This window comes from Glandiceps talaboti, chromosome 2 (assembly GCF_964340395.1).
Source record: "Glandiceps talaboti chromosome 2, keGlaTala1.1, whole genome shotgun sequence".
NCBI classification, from domain to species: Eukaryota; Metazoa; Hemichordata; class Enteropneusta; family Spengelidae; genus Glandiceps; species Glandiceps talaboti.
In genome coordinates this window covers 24127629-24144975 of record NC_135550.1, presented here as the reverse complement: position 1 = coordinate 24144975, position 17347 = coordinate 24127629, and the positions used below count along the sequence as shown (strand labels likewise).

At 35.9% G+C, this 17347-nt stretch overlaps 2 protein-coding genes across 3 annotated transcripts; both read left to right on the top strand.

The window, feature by feature from the left end:
- Nucleotides 1-514: 514 nt before the first annotated feature.
- Nucleotides 515-5857, top strand: LOC144451073 (uncharacterized). The gene is made up of 4 exons (XM_078141848.1): nt 515-607; nt 2382-2583; nt 2903-3039; nt 3415-5857. The coding sequence occupies exons 1-4, from the start codon at nt 544-546 to the stop codon at nt 3630-3632; spliced, it is 621 nt and encodes a 206-aa protein (XP_077997974.1). The 5' UTR covers nt 515-543; the 3' UTR covers nt 3633-5857.
- A 148-nt stretch (nt 5858-6005) lies between these two features.
- LOC144451874 (uncharacterized) lies at nt 6006-16302 on the top strand. Of its 2 annotated transcripts, XM_078142804.1 has the most exons (7): nt 6006-6144; nt 7929-8097; nt 8813-8940; nt 9825-13383; nt 13747-13960; nt 14495-14622; nt 15609-16302. In XM_078142804.1, the coding sequence occupies exons 1-4, from the start codon at nt 6084-6086 to the stop codon at nt 9968-9970; spliced, it is 504 nt and encodes a 167-aa protein (XP_077998930.1). In that variant the 5' UTR covers nt 6006-6083; the 3' UTR covers nt 9971-13383; nt 13747-13960; nt 14495-14622; nt 15609-16302. The 2 variants fall into 2 exon arrangements, with proteins under 2 accessions (XP_077998930.1, XP_077998919.1); XM_078142793.1 differs by having other exon boundaries at nt 9825-13960.
- Nucleotides 16303-17347: the final 1045 nt, after the last annotated feature.

Below are 17347 nucleotides of genomic sequence, written 5' to 3'. Positions count from 1 at the left end.
AGTATATTCAATGGCATTTATTATCTAGAGGACAGTAAATGACTTGGTTCTCGGTAACTGTTCGATTACAGTATGTATTTACGTTCTAAGGATGGCCGAATTAAGAATTGTTTCCGACTGGCCGATAAATATTAAACTCTGGTACTAGAGAATAATTGTCAAAAAACCCACTCGCTACTCTGTTGATATTATGATCATTTGATTCTTGTCTTTAAAAATCTAAGGACAAGGTCGAAATCTTGTGAAAAATGGTCAATCTCTGTCAGTTGAAGTGAATTGCTTTGGTCAGATCAACAACAACAACAACAACAACAACAACAACAACAACAACAACAACAACAACAACAACTACAACTTTAATATCCAACAGATACTGTCAGTAGGTTCAATATCCTAGACATAAAGCATATACTACAACACATAACACACGAAGACGTGGACACTATATATGTCTATGGCACAGTGTTTTGTTTTGTCCCACGTCGTGATCTCAGGTGAAAGTTCGTGTACAATAGCGATTGCGTCAAAGTTGGACATTGAAATATGGACGGAACTGCTCGGATAATCCTATGTATTGTTGTCTGTCTTACTGCCCTTTCTCTCGAAGGTAAGTCAGATATATCTGATCTGATGGATTTATTTTATTATTAAGGGCTATATTCATTACTAATAATCACTTACATACGATCTCGTCTGTGAAATCAAGGTTGAAACAGACTGCCGTACCAGGTATGTAAATCACGGAAACGGTAATTTAAAACAATTTTCACACTTCTAGCATATATATGTATATCGTTGTCACTCAATATCGATAAGTTAGCAGAGGTGACGATAAAGAAGAGCAAAAGAATCGTAGATTAGGATTTTAAGTATGACTATGTTGCAAACAAAGTATAAGTATACAGGAATAATAACATTGTCGTGTAGAAAAAAAAATAGTTTGACGTTTGAATGCAATTGTGCATCCGGCTCTTTACAATGGTTGCAATTGTATGTGCTATTATTGTCATGACGTAGTTGTTATCGAAAACGATTATCAAGTAAAGCCATTAAAGATGGCCTCAAGGTAACTAGACAGGTGTGGATATAACATTTCAGACGATTAAATAAATCGTGATCATAGTAATCTAGGATTTTTTGAAAAAGTAGATGAGTGTAAAAATTGGTCGGGAAAAGAACGGCAGAAATGTGTGGATAGTATCCAACATCCGAGAAAGCCAATAAATCGTCTTCATTGTCGGAAAACTGTAGGTTGTACGGTATATGACCAAGAAACCGAAGGCAGTACCAGTCGTTTGTAGGAATTTACTTAACAAACAGGGTCGGTTTTTCGTTTACGTGAAATACAAACATATGAAATGATCAACTATACTTTTCATTCGTGTATATAAGGAAACTTTCGGTAATTACAGAGGGGGGGGGGCGGGGGACACCAGGTCCGGGTTGTTTCATAAAAGATTCAGATTCAGATTCAGATTCATATTCTTTATCGCCATATGTATAAAAACATAGGAATATAACTATTCACGAGCGCTCCTAAAATATATATGAATATATGACCCTCCCCGATTCCGTTGTGCTAAAAAGTTACCCTCCCTCAATTTCCTTTCTTTAAACCTGACCCTCCCTAGTTAAAATATTTCAGAAAAAGATTCTTTAAATGCTGTCAGACATTTGACCCTGTTTCAGAATCAACGGTTTAATCTCACCGCTTTTACCACATTGAAAGTTTTAAATGTTATATTTTTTCCCAAACTACTACTACTGTTGTGAATTTGTGTGAAATCGGTATTTCATTAATCAATACCTGTGTTTGGATCTCAATGGCTGAGCTGAAGGCCATACAATTGACTCCCAAACACTAAATGGGCACACTCCGACATTGTTGGGACCGAGGTCAACATCTCTTCAAGACTATCCCTAATATCTAAGCCAACATTACTGTTCCTGTTTACTCCTATGAGACACATTGTGACTTCTCCCCTTATATCGCATCTGACAATTGATTCTTATACCATTTTCTATGACCCTCCCCTGAGAACCGATTTGTAAAAGGACCCCTCCTCTATTTCCCTTGTAATACTGAAGAATAAATGAGTGACGTCACAATTTAGAATGTCTTAGCTAAATGTCAGTAGACGGGAAGTACGTATACTGCCAAGAGTTATCGTGCTTCATAGATTTTAAATTAATATACTTTTTAGACTTATAGTTTGAAAGCATGGGTGGTTGTTTTTTGTTTAGATTGTTTTTTTTTTATTTCCGTATGTTCTCCAGCCAGCCAGCCTGGTGGCTTTCTTTTGTCTGATTGCGTGTCTTACTGTTTATGAATTATATACATACACTTTACTGATCACCTGACTGTTCGATTTGTATTGTAGGGGTCAATGGAGATTATTGTTATGGATACTACGATTCATATGGTAACTATGTCTCTGGCTTCACGTGTTCTAGCTGGAGTGACGAAAGCTATTGCTGTGGTAGTTCATATACATATAAATATTGTTGTGACTACTCAACCTACTGGGGATATGACGATGAATCCTGGAATGATTCAGACTTCGACGCAGGGACAGGGACAGGGTCAGTTCTTTCATTTTAAATGAACGAACATTATTGTGTTCCAACACTGAGTGTCTGATGATCGCACCATGCGTGAAACTCCGAGTTACATCCAAGAAAGAGTCCCAGTACTACCAAAACTATATATATATATATATATATATATATATATATATATATATATATATATATATATATATATATATATATATATATATATATATATATATATATATATATATATATATATATATATATATATATACAGTTAATAACTAGACAGCAAATGGAATAAAGAAAATTGTTACGACGAAGGATAATTTTGCCTTCTTTATTTCAGAGCGGGCAGTATCATCGCTGGCGGTGTGTTTGGTACTATCGGTTTAATCGTACTTATTGTGGTCAGTATTGTCCTCTGTGTCTGTTGTTGTGCCAAATCGAGTGGAGGTACCAGAACAACAACAACTCACGTCGTCCGTAAGTATAACATGGTGGGGGGGGGGGGGGGGTAACTTGCTTTAATAATTGCTTTCCCCTTTTTCAAGTGCAAAACAATCTAAATATAAAGACACAATTTGATCAGAAACCTGATATCATTTCGTACATATATCATGTATGAAAAGAAAGAAAGAACGAAAGAAAGAAAAACAGCTAAAATCTGGAACAATTAGATTACTCATACTTTCTCTTGTCGCTAAACATTTAATTCCAAAGCCAACATTAGACGAGCGAGTTTTTGTATAAATCATGAAGTTTTAACTGCCGACAAATAGTATAATGTTATTGCCAATAGACCACGGTTTTTAAATACGATTGCAAGAATTAATTATGAATTTAATGTTTTTCACATAGGAAATCCAACCAACCCGACCGTTATCGCTTACTCGTCACAAAACCAACAAGTTCAAGCTGGTTACAACTATCCTCCGCCAGGGTATAACACATACCCTCCTTATCCACCACCATCACAGTATGGCCAACCAGCAATGGATGACCCAGCCTACCCTCCATCCCATTCTTCACCACCACCCTACTCTTCTGCAGTGTCTAGTATTACTCCAGTAGCCTAGAGGTAGCAAAGGGTGTAGTTTTTCTCTGTTTCACTGAATTAATGTCTGTCTGTCTGTCTGTCTGTCTGTCAGACAGACAGAGGAAGGCATACACATATACGTTTGCATAACTGTTACCGGTGTCAACTCATTACTGAAGAATCTAGGTTTAGAAGGTATATTTTGCGGCGAGAAATATTTTAATTTACTCGGTAAACGACCGCTCCTGATTTGATTCAAATTATGAGTAAAATATTTTGGCTCCCCTTTTCGTACCATCGGAATTTTCGCAACCCTCTCCCCTTTGAACTCTCAATTTTTTTCACGCCCCCCCATTTCTCCCCAGGCCCACCCCTGCCGTAAATTCTGACCCCATCATTAGGAATGAAAACCTGTGATCACAGACAGGTGCATGTGAAAGCGTATGGTGTCAGTGCAGTCCCACAAGGTGACGTCATTTACTTCCTTGGTATTGGATCATGTAACTGATAATCAGCAATAGACTTGTTGCCGGTTCCAAGATGCATTGCGCGTACAATAAAATACAATACAATATACAATGCCATGTATTGTGCATGTAACGCCAAGTATACAATATACAATGCCATGTATTGTGTACGTGCTGAGGGGTTTGCAAGCGCTCCTCAGAGGGATGGTTGTCACCTGACCGTACCCTGGGTTCACCTGTAAAATCACTGTCTGTCATTGATGGCGTTTAGTCTTTGTTCTATAAAATTACTCATGATTAAAGAGGTCAACATGTGTTTCCATAATTTCCTGATGAAAATGTTACAGCATAAGCGACATCATTTCGCGCCGCAATGCATCTTGGAACAGGAAAATCGACTATGGAATTGAACGGAACAGAGTTACTAAATGTTTGTGGACCCACAAATTGTAATGCCTTCTGTGTCCGTAATAATGATGGTGACACAAGGGCCAGGACAGCAACACGTTTTATCCGTAGCTATTCAACCAGTTAGAAATTCTCGACGTGTTTAAGTTACACAAGTATTTAGTAGGGTTTTTTGTTTATGACTTAATACACAATAATTTACCACACTCTATAACCCATTATTGCATGCTGTTGAATTATGAATACAATACACGACAGCAGGTTCAGGGCAATTTATGTATTCCTCCAGTGAAGACATCAGTTGGACAACACTAGGTGTAACTACATGGAACGACATCAAATACAATATCAGGAAAGAACCAACACGACATAGTTTCAAGCGGTCACTTAAAATGGATTTACTGAAAGAATAATTTTATATAGCATAGTTGGCATTCTTCACCGAACTCAGTTCTTCTCATCACTTTTAAAATGACTGGGATTGGGATGGGGGTTGGGGGAGGGGCAAGTGCGTGTAGTAACACCCGTGAATGTTTAATTATTAACCATTAATGTAAGGGGTCAGACTTGATTAGCAAAGCTATTTTCTGACTCCCATTGCCTGTATAAATTGTGTATATATATTTTTCCCCGAGTGATCTGTAATTATTTCTTGTACAGGTAATAAAAATCAATCAATCAATCAATCAATCAATCAATCAATCAATCAATCAATCAATCAATCAATCAATCAATCAATCAATCAATCAATCAATCAATCAATCAATCAATCAATCAATCAATCAATCAATCAATCAATCAATCAATCAATCAATCAATCAATCAATCAATCAATCAATCAATCTATCTATGGGTTCACCAGTATCAATGCCAACCACGGTTATCAGGTCTGGCAAAGTGGCAACAACCTATACATGGATCAGAATGGAATCACTTGTCAAGGATGACTAGTAAATGACATCAATGCGTATTTTGTAAAAGAAAATGTGTTCATGCTCAAAAACAATCATTAAGCAGTTTGATTTTATTTGCACGAGATACAATATAGACCCTGTATGAATAAATTGTGGTATACAGTATTACTATCACTCACCATACTTTGACCTTGTGTTATTGTACATGGATGTTGTTCGGCATTTCTTTTCTTGACAGACGAGGTCTTAAAAGGCAGGGTTGAGACTGAACAGTTTGGATACAGCTTTAGTTATAATTGGATTTGTTTATCACAAAAGATGTATAGCCTATAGGCGAGTAAAATTGAATGTTTTTCTTATTGTTGTGTAACTTTCATGGCTTGTACTTCGAATGAAATTTGAGGGTGAATATTTGTTGACCTATTAAAGTTAGTAATGACGAAGTTTGTTGTTCATTCGGCTTCTCCACCGTTGACGTTTGGGGTTGGAGTTACATGCGAGTCGTGTCAGCATGTTTGTGTATCAGCACTACGTTTATTCTTTGACCTGACACGTTTGACCTGGCAAGTAGATATATATCATTACACTAACTAAATAATGACGTCACGTGTTTAATACAATGTATATTGTATTCTCAGTTGACTGGTTCTGAGTATACTGTAAAGTAGTTCATATTTCTTCGACGCCAACAACGTACCAACAATGTGCACGGTTCCTTGGAAAGTGCTATGTATCTGCTGTTTTGTCACCCTTTCCCTCGAAGGTAGGATTTATATGAAAACATACTGTTCATAATGGGATGTAATCTCGTGAATCTAATCAAAATCATACTTGATTTCGTCACGTATCCCGTATATATGTCTGTGACGTACACGTATAGCCTAGGAAAAAGTTTGTATGTGTTGTAATGGCATGGTAACCATGGTGAATTACCTAAAACTGGCAAATAGGAATGTCTACAGGTTACGATTTCATGTCTGACCGAGTCGAAAGCGAATGCTTTATCTTGGTTATTTTAATGGATATATTCGGTAGTCGTCTTGTCTTGTTCGGCCAAAGTAACAAGTATGGCTATTGAGACGACAACATAATGCTGAACGTCATGTCCCGGAACTAAATCGAGCACTATAACTAAAAGGGAAATGAAAGTGAGCTGCGGTAACCATTTTCCTCAACACAAAAATAGCAAAAAAAACCCAACAACTTAGTCTTAAATCGTTCGAATGCGATCAATACCTTGACAATGACAACGAATGTGGCTGCTATAGCCAGGTGACCCATTTAACACACAGATCTAGAGTCAGAGATGTGTCCTCTACCAGTGTAAGTGGGCCACCACTGCCATGGTAGGACTACATGACAACCAACCATATCAGATTCGCCACTGAGATTAATAATGAACAACAAATCGGCTAATACACCATGTATAAGACGTTCATAGATAAGAGTGTACTGTACTTGTTTGGTCATCAGTATAAGGTCATTGGCTGCAATATAAACTTTCAATATTTCTATAATTATGAGCCAAGGACAGCAAATTTGTTGCACAAATAGCACGTTTGCACTGGCCTTTATATGTTGCTAAGTGTTGTCACTGCACACAGTGCTTGTCTGAAGGACAGGAGAAGTAGCCAAAAAATCTTTTGTCAAATGACTCAGATATCGCCATGGGGTATTCAACCCGCCGTTGCAGATAGTCGCATTTTACTCTATTATAATTAAAGCGTTTCCTTGTACATTTTTGATTTTATATTAAAACAATATTAAACTAGCGCACATTTCATAAACCAAGATAGTGGAGGGGGAACGAGAGGGCTTTGATTAAATAGCAATATATTAAGATCGTCCTAACATTACTAGTAAAGAGAGAGTGAAAGATTTATAGTTATTTGTTGGCGCCATAGCAGCCTAGAAATGCACGTGATCAGGGTCATACTCCAATAGCATGACGAGCAACAAAACATACTGTGGAGTTCTCTTGTCTAGTATAGTAGAACCACAGGCATTTGTTTCCCGAGTTATGGCTCAGAATATTTCTATCAGAATACCATAAAATGACGATAGTATCATTAATATTGACGTAGTCAGCCAACTATATATGAAAGGGGTAAAATTACACTTGTTTCTGTGATCGCGCAGTTTCACTAAATGCGAAGGAAGACGTCTTCCTTCGCATTTAGTGAAACTGCGCGATCACAGAAACAAGTGTAATTTTACCCCTTTCATATAGTGTTGGTTTAATACGTCAATATTAATGATATTATCGTCATTTTATTGTATTCTGATAGAAATATTCTGAGCCATAACTCGGGAAACAAATGCCTGTGAGTAGAACCTGTACGTTTGTGTAAGTGACCAAGGACATGGTTGATTCAATTTATACTAAATGGACATACTCGGCTATTTTTACTACCTGACCACCTAAAGTATCAATTGGTATTATTTTGTGTTATATTTTACAAGGTGAGTTTTCAAATATTTAAACAATGAGATGTTATTTATCGGCGTTCATTCTATATCTATTTATATGTTATTTTTCCTTGCTAGGGGTAATGAGTGGAAGCTATTGCAGTGGTTACTGGGATTCTGATAATGACTATCAATATGGTTTTTGGTGCCCATCTTTCTTTGACTCCAGTGATGAAATCTACTGTTGTGGCTCATCGACATACAAGTACTGTTGTTCCACCGATCCGGATACTTATATTGGACTTGGGCAAGTGTATTATGATAATAATGATCTTGATTGATTCGTAAAATTATAAATGAGTTGACAGTATTATGTTATCTATAATTTTTTTTATATCATATGAACATATCATTTCAGTTTTTTAATCAACAGATTTAAAGACATGACCTTTTATATCTTAATTTAATTTAATTTGATTTTTCCAATTTTGTGATTCTGATATTTTTTTTATTTAAAATAGTCTCAATATACCTTTCCAAGGTCATATACGTCTATGCTATTCAAATCAAGTAACGGAGATATAGTTGTCATTGACTCTGGTGTTATTATATTTTTTTAGGAATAGTCTCTGATGATTGAGGGTGACACATTAAACACGTTTGACAATGTAATAAAGCCGTACAGTGATCTGTTCGCACATAGCTTACTTCAGATATGAAGAACATGCGTCATGTTTACAATTGTACAACCAAAATTTTATGAGGTTATTGTGTTTTGTAACTGAAAATAACTAAAATAACAGAAAACTGTACAAATTTGTCTTATTTGTTCGGATACACTCAACGTTTCAAAAAATCGAGGATGCCATATTTAAAAAAATAATTTTGAGTGTATGAGGAATGATTATTGAGGGGAGGGGGCAACGGGGGGGGGGTCTTGATGCAAGTTTTGCCCCCCTACATGGTTAGATATTTATGAATGAAGCCTCTCAGCATACAGAAACTTATTTCCTTTTTTGTAGTGTGGCTGCTATCGTCGGCATAGTGTTTGGTGTACTTATTCCCATCGGCCTTATTATTGCATGTATCGTGGCATGTGTCTGCTGCTTTGGAAATGGGAGTAGCGGTGGGAGGACTACCACTGTTGTTGGTAAGTACAGTATCATCATCATCATCATCATCATCATCATCATCATCATCATCATCATCATCATCATCATCATCATCAACAACAACAACAACAACAACAACAACAACAACAACAACAACAACAAACATTGGAAACTACAAAACAGTCGATGAAAACAATGGCAAAAAGATAAAATATCGCGGAGGTTGTCATCAATACAAAATTAAACCCTCAATTGTACTTAATATAATTACATTGTCAAATCCTATACGTGTCACATACAATTCTTAAAAAACGTGCACACCATCGAAACTAGTATAATACAATTATATTCCTGTCTACAATGTACTCTTGCAACGAAGGACTAAAGCTGGATTATGAGTTTCGTCACACCCACTCCAAATCGAGGCTGGCCGTTGGACCAGGCCGAGAACCTTACCTGCGGACTTTCATTTCGTTTTAGTGTGTACAAAATTTGGTCTGCTCAGGGATAGGTACATACCACGATATTACTGGACTCACCCAAATATGTTCAAATTTATCGATCTGGTGTCTTCTGACAAAACTTCCATTGTACGACGACTAAGCCTTTATATTTACAAGGCACTCATGATTAGACATAATGGCCAATAATTGCCACTGGTGGCGTGTTAACATACATGTTAACATGTAACCACAACTTTGTATGTTCTCCACTAAGTTATGTAAGCAATGTATAGTTATTGTCTATTTATTTTTGACTTGTTAGCTCATGGGTCAGTTGACCTGATGCAATAAACCTATATATATATATTTATGTAAATGAAATATGACAAGCAGCAAACTATAGTAAACGGTGGAATGTACAACTATGAAAAGTTGACTTGTGTGAGTAGCTGATCTCACCACCTGTCATTTTCTTACAGGTGGCACCCAAGTAGCAGCATATCCACAAGTAGTTACTGTATCAAGTATGGCCCAGGCACCACCACCACCGTACTATGCTAGTCCTGGGTATGCTGCACCAGTAGCTTATGGCACAGGAACAGTAACAACTGTTACCAAAGTATAAACCTACAGCGACACCAACATACTATATTTTGTTGTTGTGAATTTCTTAAGATTGTGTGGTTATAATGTTTTTACCGAATAAACTGTTGCACATATTAATTGCTCAATACTAATTTGACAACATTCTGACAACGTAATTATCAAGACAGTCATGTCGATAAGATTGTTCAAACATACTCATTACATTGCGATTAATGGTTCGACTGTCGAATTCAATGTTCAAACACCACAGTAAATTGCATTGCTGTTACAAATGATTTAAAGGAAAGAACAGAATTTACGGCGGGGAGGGGGGGGGGGGGCTGTGTAGAAAGTATTTCGGGCAAACATTTTTCGCAGCCTCCCCTCTTTTCTCCTCTGGGACCCTTGCCGTAAACTCTGTTCATTCTCTAACATTAAAGTTAACTACACATCTGTATTATCTATGTACTAGCTGACTGTGTACATTGCTAAACATCGACTGCGATAGTTCTAGCCTACACTGTGTGAGTAGTAGTATGCCTGTAGGCTGGCTATACATTTATAGTTGTACGAGTGGAACTCAAACCGTGATATCAATAACATACCCCATTATACGTGCATAACGATTAATTTTAATGGTTGTTTTGAAAATTATCATGGTTATGTGAATTATTGTGATGAGTTCTGATTTCAAGCAAATTAACGAAGTTCATGGGCGAACCACTCATCCCAGTGTAATGCAATAGATACGGTTAAATAGCTAAATAGTTATATCTTAGAGCAACACAAAATCCTCAGTACGTATTTATATTTCAGTTATCAAATATACGTAGTCCACCCCTGACGATATGTCAGCCATAATTTTTTTTGGGAGGATTGGCTTCCAAAACATTTATAACGCTGTCAGGAGAAGTTTCCATTTGATATTGTGAACCTAGAGTTCGTGAACATTCCTTGATGTATTTCATTGATGCATTTGAAAATATGAAATGTATGGCATTCAATTTTCGAAAGCTGCATCGTTATTATGTTTGCATATTTAATGTCATTCTTCACTTTTTTTTCTGAATTAACACTTCAATAAATTATCCAGAATATTTTACTCTGTTCTGATTGGCAATGTCATTCAATGTTAAATAGCGCAAAAGGGGTTAATGCTAAGTGACTAATAAGTTTTGAAGAAGTTGCGACTCGAGAAATGGAACGGGTGTATACTACCTACCTGAACCTCAAACCACTATAGTGGTCTGAAGCTGAGCGTAGCTAGCTTATTACTATTATCGTTGATAACAGAACCAGTCTACTTCCAAATGGAGAGTTGGACATATGCCAACAATTTGACGAATCGGCAAAATACAAAGTACGGATGTCTTTGATTTCTCATGTCAACGTCGACGGCGGTATATGCTTAAATTTCACCAGGCGTCAGTTGGTTGATTTGTCCCGTTCTTCAAGCTGCTACCAAGATTATCGTCAGTAATTAAAAAGTAACAACGGAGTTGACCCTTGCACCCCACGAGGTCGGAAAGATAATGTCTTACGATAGTTCAAAAAGACCGTATGCTCAACTTAAACAAAAACACGATGTTCTTGGTAACCGTATTAGAATTGTATTATATTTAGTGACAATATAAGTAACAATTACAATACGGAGAATGGGCAATAAAGCGGTGGTAGACTCAGGTTGTATGACTAGTAGTCTTTTTTAGTTGTGCACAAGATGCCACATTATCAAGTTTTTTATTGACTCTCTAAATAGACAACGCCACCAACGACCATCATGAGAATGCATGCTGTAGGTATTAAAATTAATTAACATTTTCCTAACCCATGATATATCAGTGTTATCTTCATAATGCACACAATCACAATGAATTCTACAACAATGTGTATAAAGTTGAGTACTAGTATACGGATTCACAAAATAACCAGCAGTATATTTAAAACTTCTAGTTCTTATGGCTTTACATAGCTGTACCTACTAATAGGTTTTAACCGCTGAAGGAAAACTTTCCCAACAAAAGGCACTTGCATTGCCATTAGTACATAAATGTTACATCTATGTTATATTTTAGTATCTCTGACGCATGCTTTCTCTTTTGATAGATGAAACACTTAAGGTTTAGTTAACTATATGAACGTGTATGATGAAAGTGTTTATTGGCCGAGGTCACCACAGCCAGGAATTCGATTCGAAGGACGTTAAAACAGGAACTAGTTGAGTACAGTACAAACTGTTTGAAGAAAGAAGGTAGCACAACTCTATAAGTCGTGCCAGCGGCAATACTTTGTCTGGAAGAAACTCTTTTAAAGATATCCTCGTGATATAAACCTTCAAGCTAAGTTTCTTACTTACTTATAATCCTAGTCTATGACAAACTTAACAGTTACTGAGTTTTGTCAATGATATGATATGTTTAAGACCAGACAGACCCATATTTGGTCTAGTTCTTTAACTTTTTATACGACCAATTGTGGAAGAAGGTTTACCTTTAATCTAGTTGTACTAATTCTATGGAGTACATCATACTACTCGGCACCCATGTCATGTAGTGGACACGGGTGAAAATGTTGCCTTACTTGGCTCTGGTGGCCGCATGTAGACTAACATGTGTGGCTATCAGTATATATGGTCTGAGATGTGATATACCCGGGCACTGACTTTGACACTGTATAATAATAAACAAAAACGACAATATAGTTGAAAAGTTTTATATTTCGTTTGGCCCAAGCTTTTCTAGTACAGTTACTATGAACGATGACATTAATTCAATATGTCAAAAAGCACATTCTGAATTGAGAAGTAATACTCTACTTATTACAATTGTATAAATCAGATTAAAGTGGCTTGACTGTAACTATTGACGTTGATATGTTATTAACATTGGAATTGATTGGTAAATATATGATTACGAAAAATTATGTTCTTCGTTATACATTTACTTCATTGATAACTTGTACAGTATGTTTATCATTGGTGGAAAATTGTGTATAATTGGTGAACTAAACTTAAAGTTCTATTCTTTGAATACTCATGGACAAATATAGCCTAAAGCTACTGCTGTGTACAAATACAAATAGCGTTTTAAAGTTTATAGTTTGTTTTGACGATCGCAACTTAAACTGTTTTCCTTTTGTTAGACATGAATAGGATACAATTGCAGTTGCTTATGACTTTAGGACATCTTTTATTTTACTTTTGAATTCTTCCATGTCACTACAGGCCAAAAAATGGAGACAATAGGAAAGTATGGTAAGGAAAAGAATAGCATTAATTTGTTCATATATGAATTGTTGTCGTGGAAACGGACCATGTAACAACGCTGCGTCATAAGTTTTCAGCAAGTTGTATCGCAATCCAGTCGAACCTGTGATCGATAGATACAACTTGATTTTGGAATACGATTAATATGCGGTTTCTGTCAATCTGCTGTTTGCTCCTTTTTGTCGATGGTAAGTAGAGTGTGTAGATGGCAAACAGAACAATGAAAGGATAGCGTCAGTTTGCATTGGATGTGTAACTTTTGTTACCTAAATGTGACTGACGGTCTTACTTGAGATAGCCAAATGGCATAATGTTTCATATTTGAAATGTTTGTGTGGATTCATTCAACGGGATAATACAACGGAAAACTAAACGAACACGTTACGTTATCATTGTACACTCAATAATTTTTGATACGTATCATACTACTTCGTATGTTAGAATACCACGAAACTATCGATGTGGAACTAGAATTGAGACCCACATATATGTTTAGCCTTGACATTCAAAATAGTATCACAAGGGTGCACTCAATATGTCCTTGATTCTAGGAGTAAATGGTGATTTTTGTGGTTACTCCGAAGACGGGGGTGACACGAACATGGGTTTTGATTGTCCAACTTCTGTCGACAATTCTGACGAGACATACTGTTGTGGAACTACAGCCTTCAGATATTGCTGTAATTATGCAACATCGTTGGAACATGGGTATGATAGCAGCAAAACGGACTGGACAAATGAAGTTGGTGAGACCCTAGGACTAGGGTATGTACACATACGATCAACTTGAAAGAATGGTAACATTATGTCCAAAGAATTCTGAATTCAGGAAGTAGCAATTTTAGAGACGAAATACTGGGAAATAATGTCAAAGAAAGGATAAGTGAACCAGTAATTTAAAGAAATCATTATTCACTATTAAACTAATTATTTTAGAATTTGAGCTCGAGAGATAGGGCGTCATGAAACTAAACTTTTTCATGAAAGTTGGAGAAAACATGGATAGAATTTCTCATTCTGTCTGATAAAATTCTGTATCTAATGTCATTAAATTTGGACAAAATACGGACACAGTACCACCTTCTATCTGATTACAAGTTGTTATACAATCCACACAATTTTAAAGTAACTACTAAAATTTTCCGTCCTAAACTTTGACAGAAATTTGAGTACTAAGTGATGATGTAATATATTCAAGGTCAATTTAAAGAATGTCTTTCAGGTGATTTTAGAGGTTATGGCGATTAGAATTTCATACTAGGTAAAAATAATGTTATGTTTACTGCATGGTTTAAACAGAATAAATATGGTCCTTGGTATAGTGTTTGGTATTATTGGTCTCGTTGCACTTATCCTAATATTGACATGTATCTGTTGCTGCTGTGATTGTTGTGGTAGTAGCAAAGGGAATAACACCACTGTTATTCGTAAGTATACCGACATGGATACCTTAACAACAACTTCTTAAGTTCTGAATACATTTAAAAAAAATGATTCTAATACGCCGTGATCGCGTTTTAAATAACGTGATCATAGTATAACTGCTTTTGAAGTAATTGCATATTGCTAATGACAAAATATCAGTGACGATATATTTAGTAAGGAAATGCTATTGTTATTAATACAGTGCTAGTGACTAAATACTCGGAGCAACTTCTTAATGACGGACAGTAATAGGGATAATTATATTACTTGTGACGACTTGTTAGTCACGTAGTACTATTTACAAATCGTAACTAGTGAGAAATTGCTTGTGGTAACAGGTTCGTGACATGTTGTCAGAAATATATATTGCACTAGTAAGTGAGAACTTGTTTGTAACAAATTACTTGTGAAAAGTTGTTAGTTATAATTTCAAATTACTAGTGACAACTTGTCAGTGAAGTGTGACAGGTAATAACTTGCTAGTGATATACATTGCCAGTGACTTGCTCTTAAATACAAACTAGTACTAGTGTCAAGATTGGAGACTTTTTGTTAGTGGTACACTGGCATTACTAGTGATAAATTATTGCTTCCTGGTGTGTTTCTGAGATTCTGTATTTTTATTGTAAGTAATCTTTCAACTGCGACTTGTGTTGACCTTGCCAGACCTGGCACTTATTTACGACATATGATCTCCATAATGTGACTAAGAATACAAGTTTGTCGTTTTAATCACTCTACATGCAACCAGTCAAATACTAGTATGTAGTAGGTAAGCTTAGAATTGAAGGGGCAATATCCTAAGTTTTCCCCATCATGTTACCACACGTCACTGTATTTATTCACAGAGACCCAAGGCTAAGTCTAGGTCCAGTCTGAAACATAAATATATTCTAATGTAGTTCGTATAATCTCATTATTGTTGAATGTTTAGGCAATCTTGTTAACACACATTAATTTCTCACTTTTCGTGTCTTTGTTTTCGCAGACACAGCACCGCCAGCTTACCCATCCGCTGTTTCTTCTGTATGAAGCATAACCCTTCGGAACAACACAGCCTAGAGAGTTGTAACATCGTCACAAAGACATGAACAAATGTATACCACATTATTAACATTTACAGTGTTGTCATGACGTGGACACCCACGGACTTTTCCGTATACTATATAGTATATTAGCGTTTTCTGTCCAGTGTAGATATTAGATAGCCGGCATATTCTAGAATAATCAGTAACAGTTTCTTTTTGTGATTTTTTCTGAATTTATTATATTACAGAATAGATATCAAAGGTTGAAATAGTGTGCCATATCACGTAATTAAAACATTGCATTAATTCATTGAAATAGTGTAAAAGTGTTTTGAGATCGAATTTGAAATAAGGTATACATGTCAATCGTGAGAATGATACCGCAGCTCTGAATTCAATGTATATAAAGAATCCGAAGTATATATGCCAATTTTGGTTGTCATGACAATGTTACCTCATTGTAGTTATCTCTGTGGAATTCTGCTAGAAACGGTAGCCTATTTTCACTTGTTGATTCTAATACCAAATTACCGCTCGATGTTAAAGAAACAGACAGGTCAAATAACGATGGAGGCTATTTGAAGACCGTATCAAAAGTAATGTGTTTATGATATGGATGAGTCTCCTTGAATTTGCTGTGTTCCAATTTCGTGCCAGTATGTAAATAAAACCCTTTTGCGTTTGTCATTTTAATTGTTTTGGCAAGGCGGTTAATTATGTTGATTGGGTTTGTTCTAGTATATTCGTCCACATTTGATTATAATCAATTGTAATACAGTATACATCTTGAATAGTTAATGAATACGTAAATACACGTGTCTTCGGCACATGACCGTACACCTAATACGTTTAATATGGTGGCCTCGTTCAATTCAACTTTCCAAGTCAATTCAGCATTGCATTTATCCCAAATCATCCCATGAGACAAACTTCAAATTTGGATATGTCCAAGGTTGAACTTTTATTCTAGCAAGCATTCAGTATTACACAGCATTTTCTGTGCCATTGAACAGAAGTGTTTTTAATTGGCAATGAGTTTGGTGCTATAGAAATTAAATTAATATGAATGATTGATTGATAGATTGATAGATTGATTGATAGATTGATTGATTGATTGGTATTGGGTAATTCAATGCAATTGGCAGACTCTAGAAAAAAACAAATGTAAATACAGAAATGACATTAATTCTGTAATTCTGTACTAAAACACGAATATGATATGATTTTAAAATTAAAGTATACGCTACTCGCTAAATAGACCAAGTGTGATGAAATCAAGCGTTTACATAAATGTTAAATTATTAGTGAATCAACACATTTAATATTTATAATGACTAATAGTGATGAAATATTGTTGGCCACAGAAATACCATCTATACAGATTTTCAAAACTATAACAGATGTTTTGGAAAATGCTAACTATAATTTATACTCGGTTGTATTGATCATGTCAGTAGAGTATTCTTGGAATGTTGCCAGACGAAGATTAATATCAGTAGCGGTATAAGGAAATCATTGCAAGTGCTGCTGAATTACATGTGATACTGACACATACTATAAATAAATACCCAACAATAAGGCCAACATCCGTGTTCAGTATGCATGCACTTTCAGAACAATTACTCCCCGACAAGATCCGGTATTTGAGGGGCCAGACATAGGCTACTAATAATATCTGAGTACTGCCGTTCCACCAGTC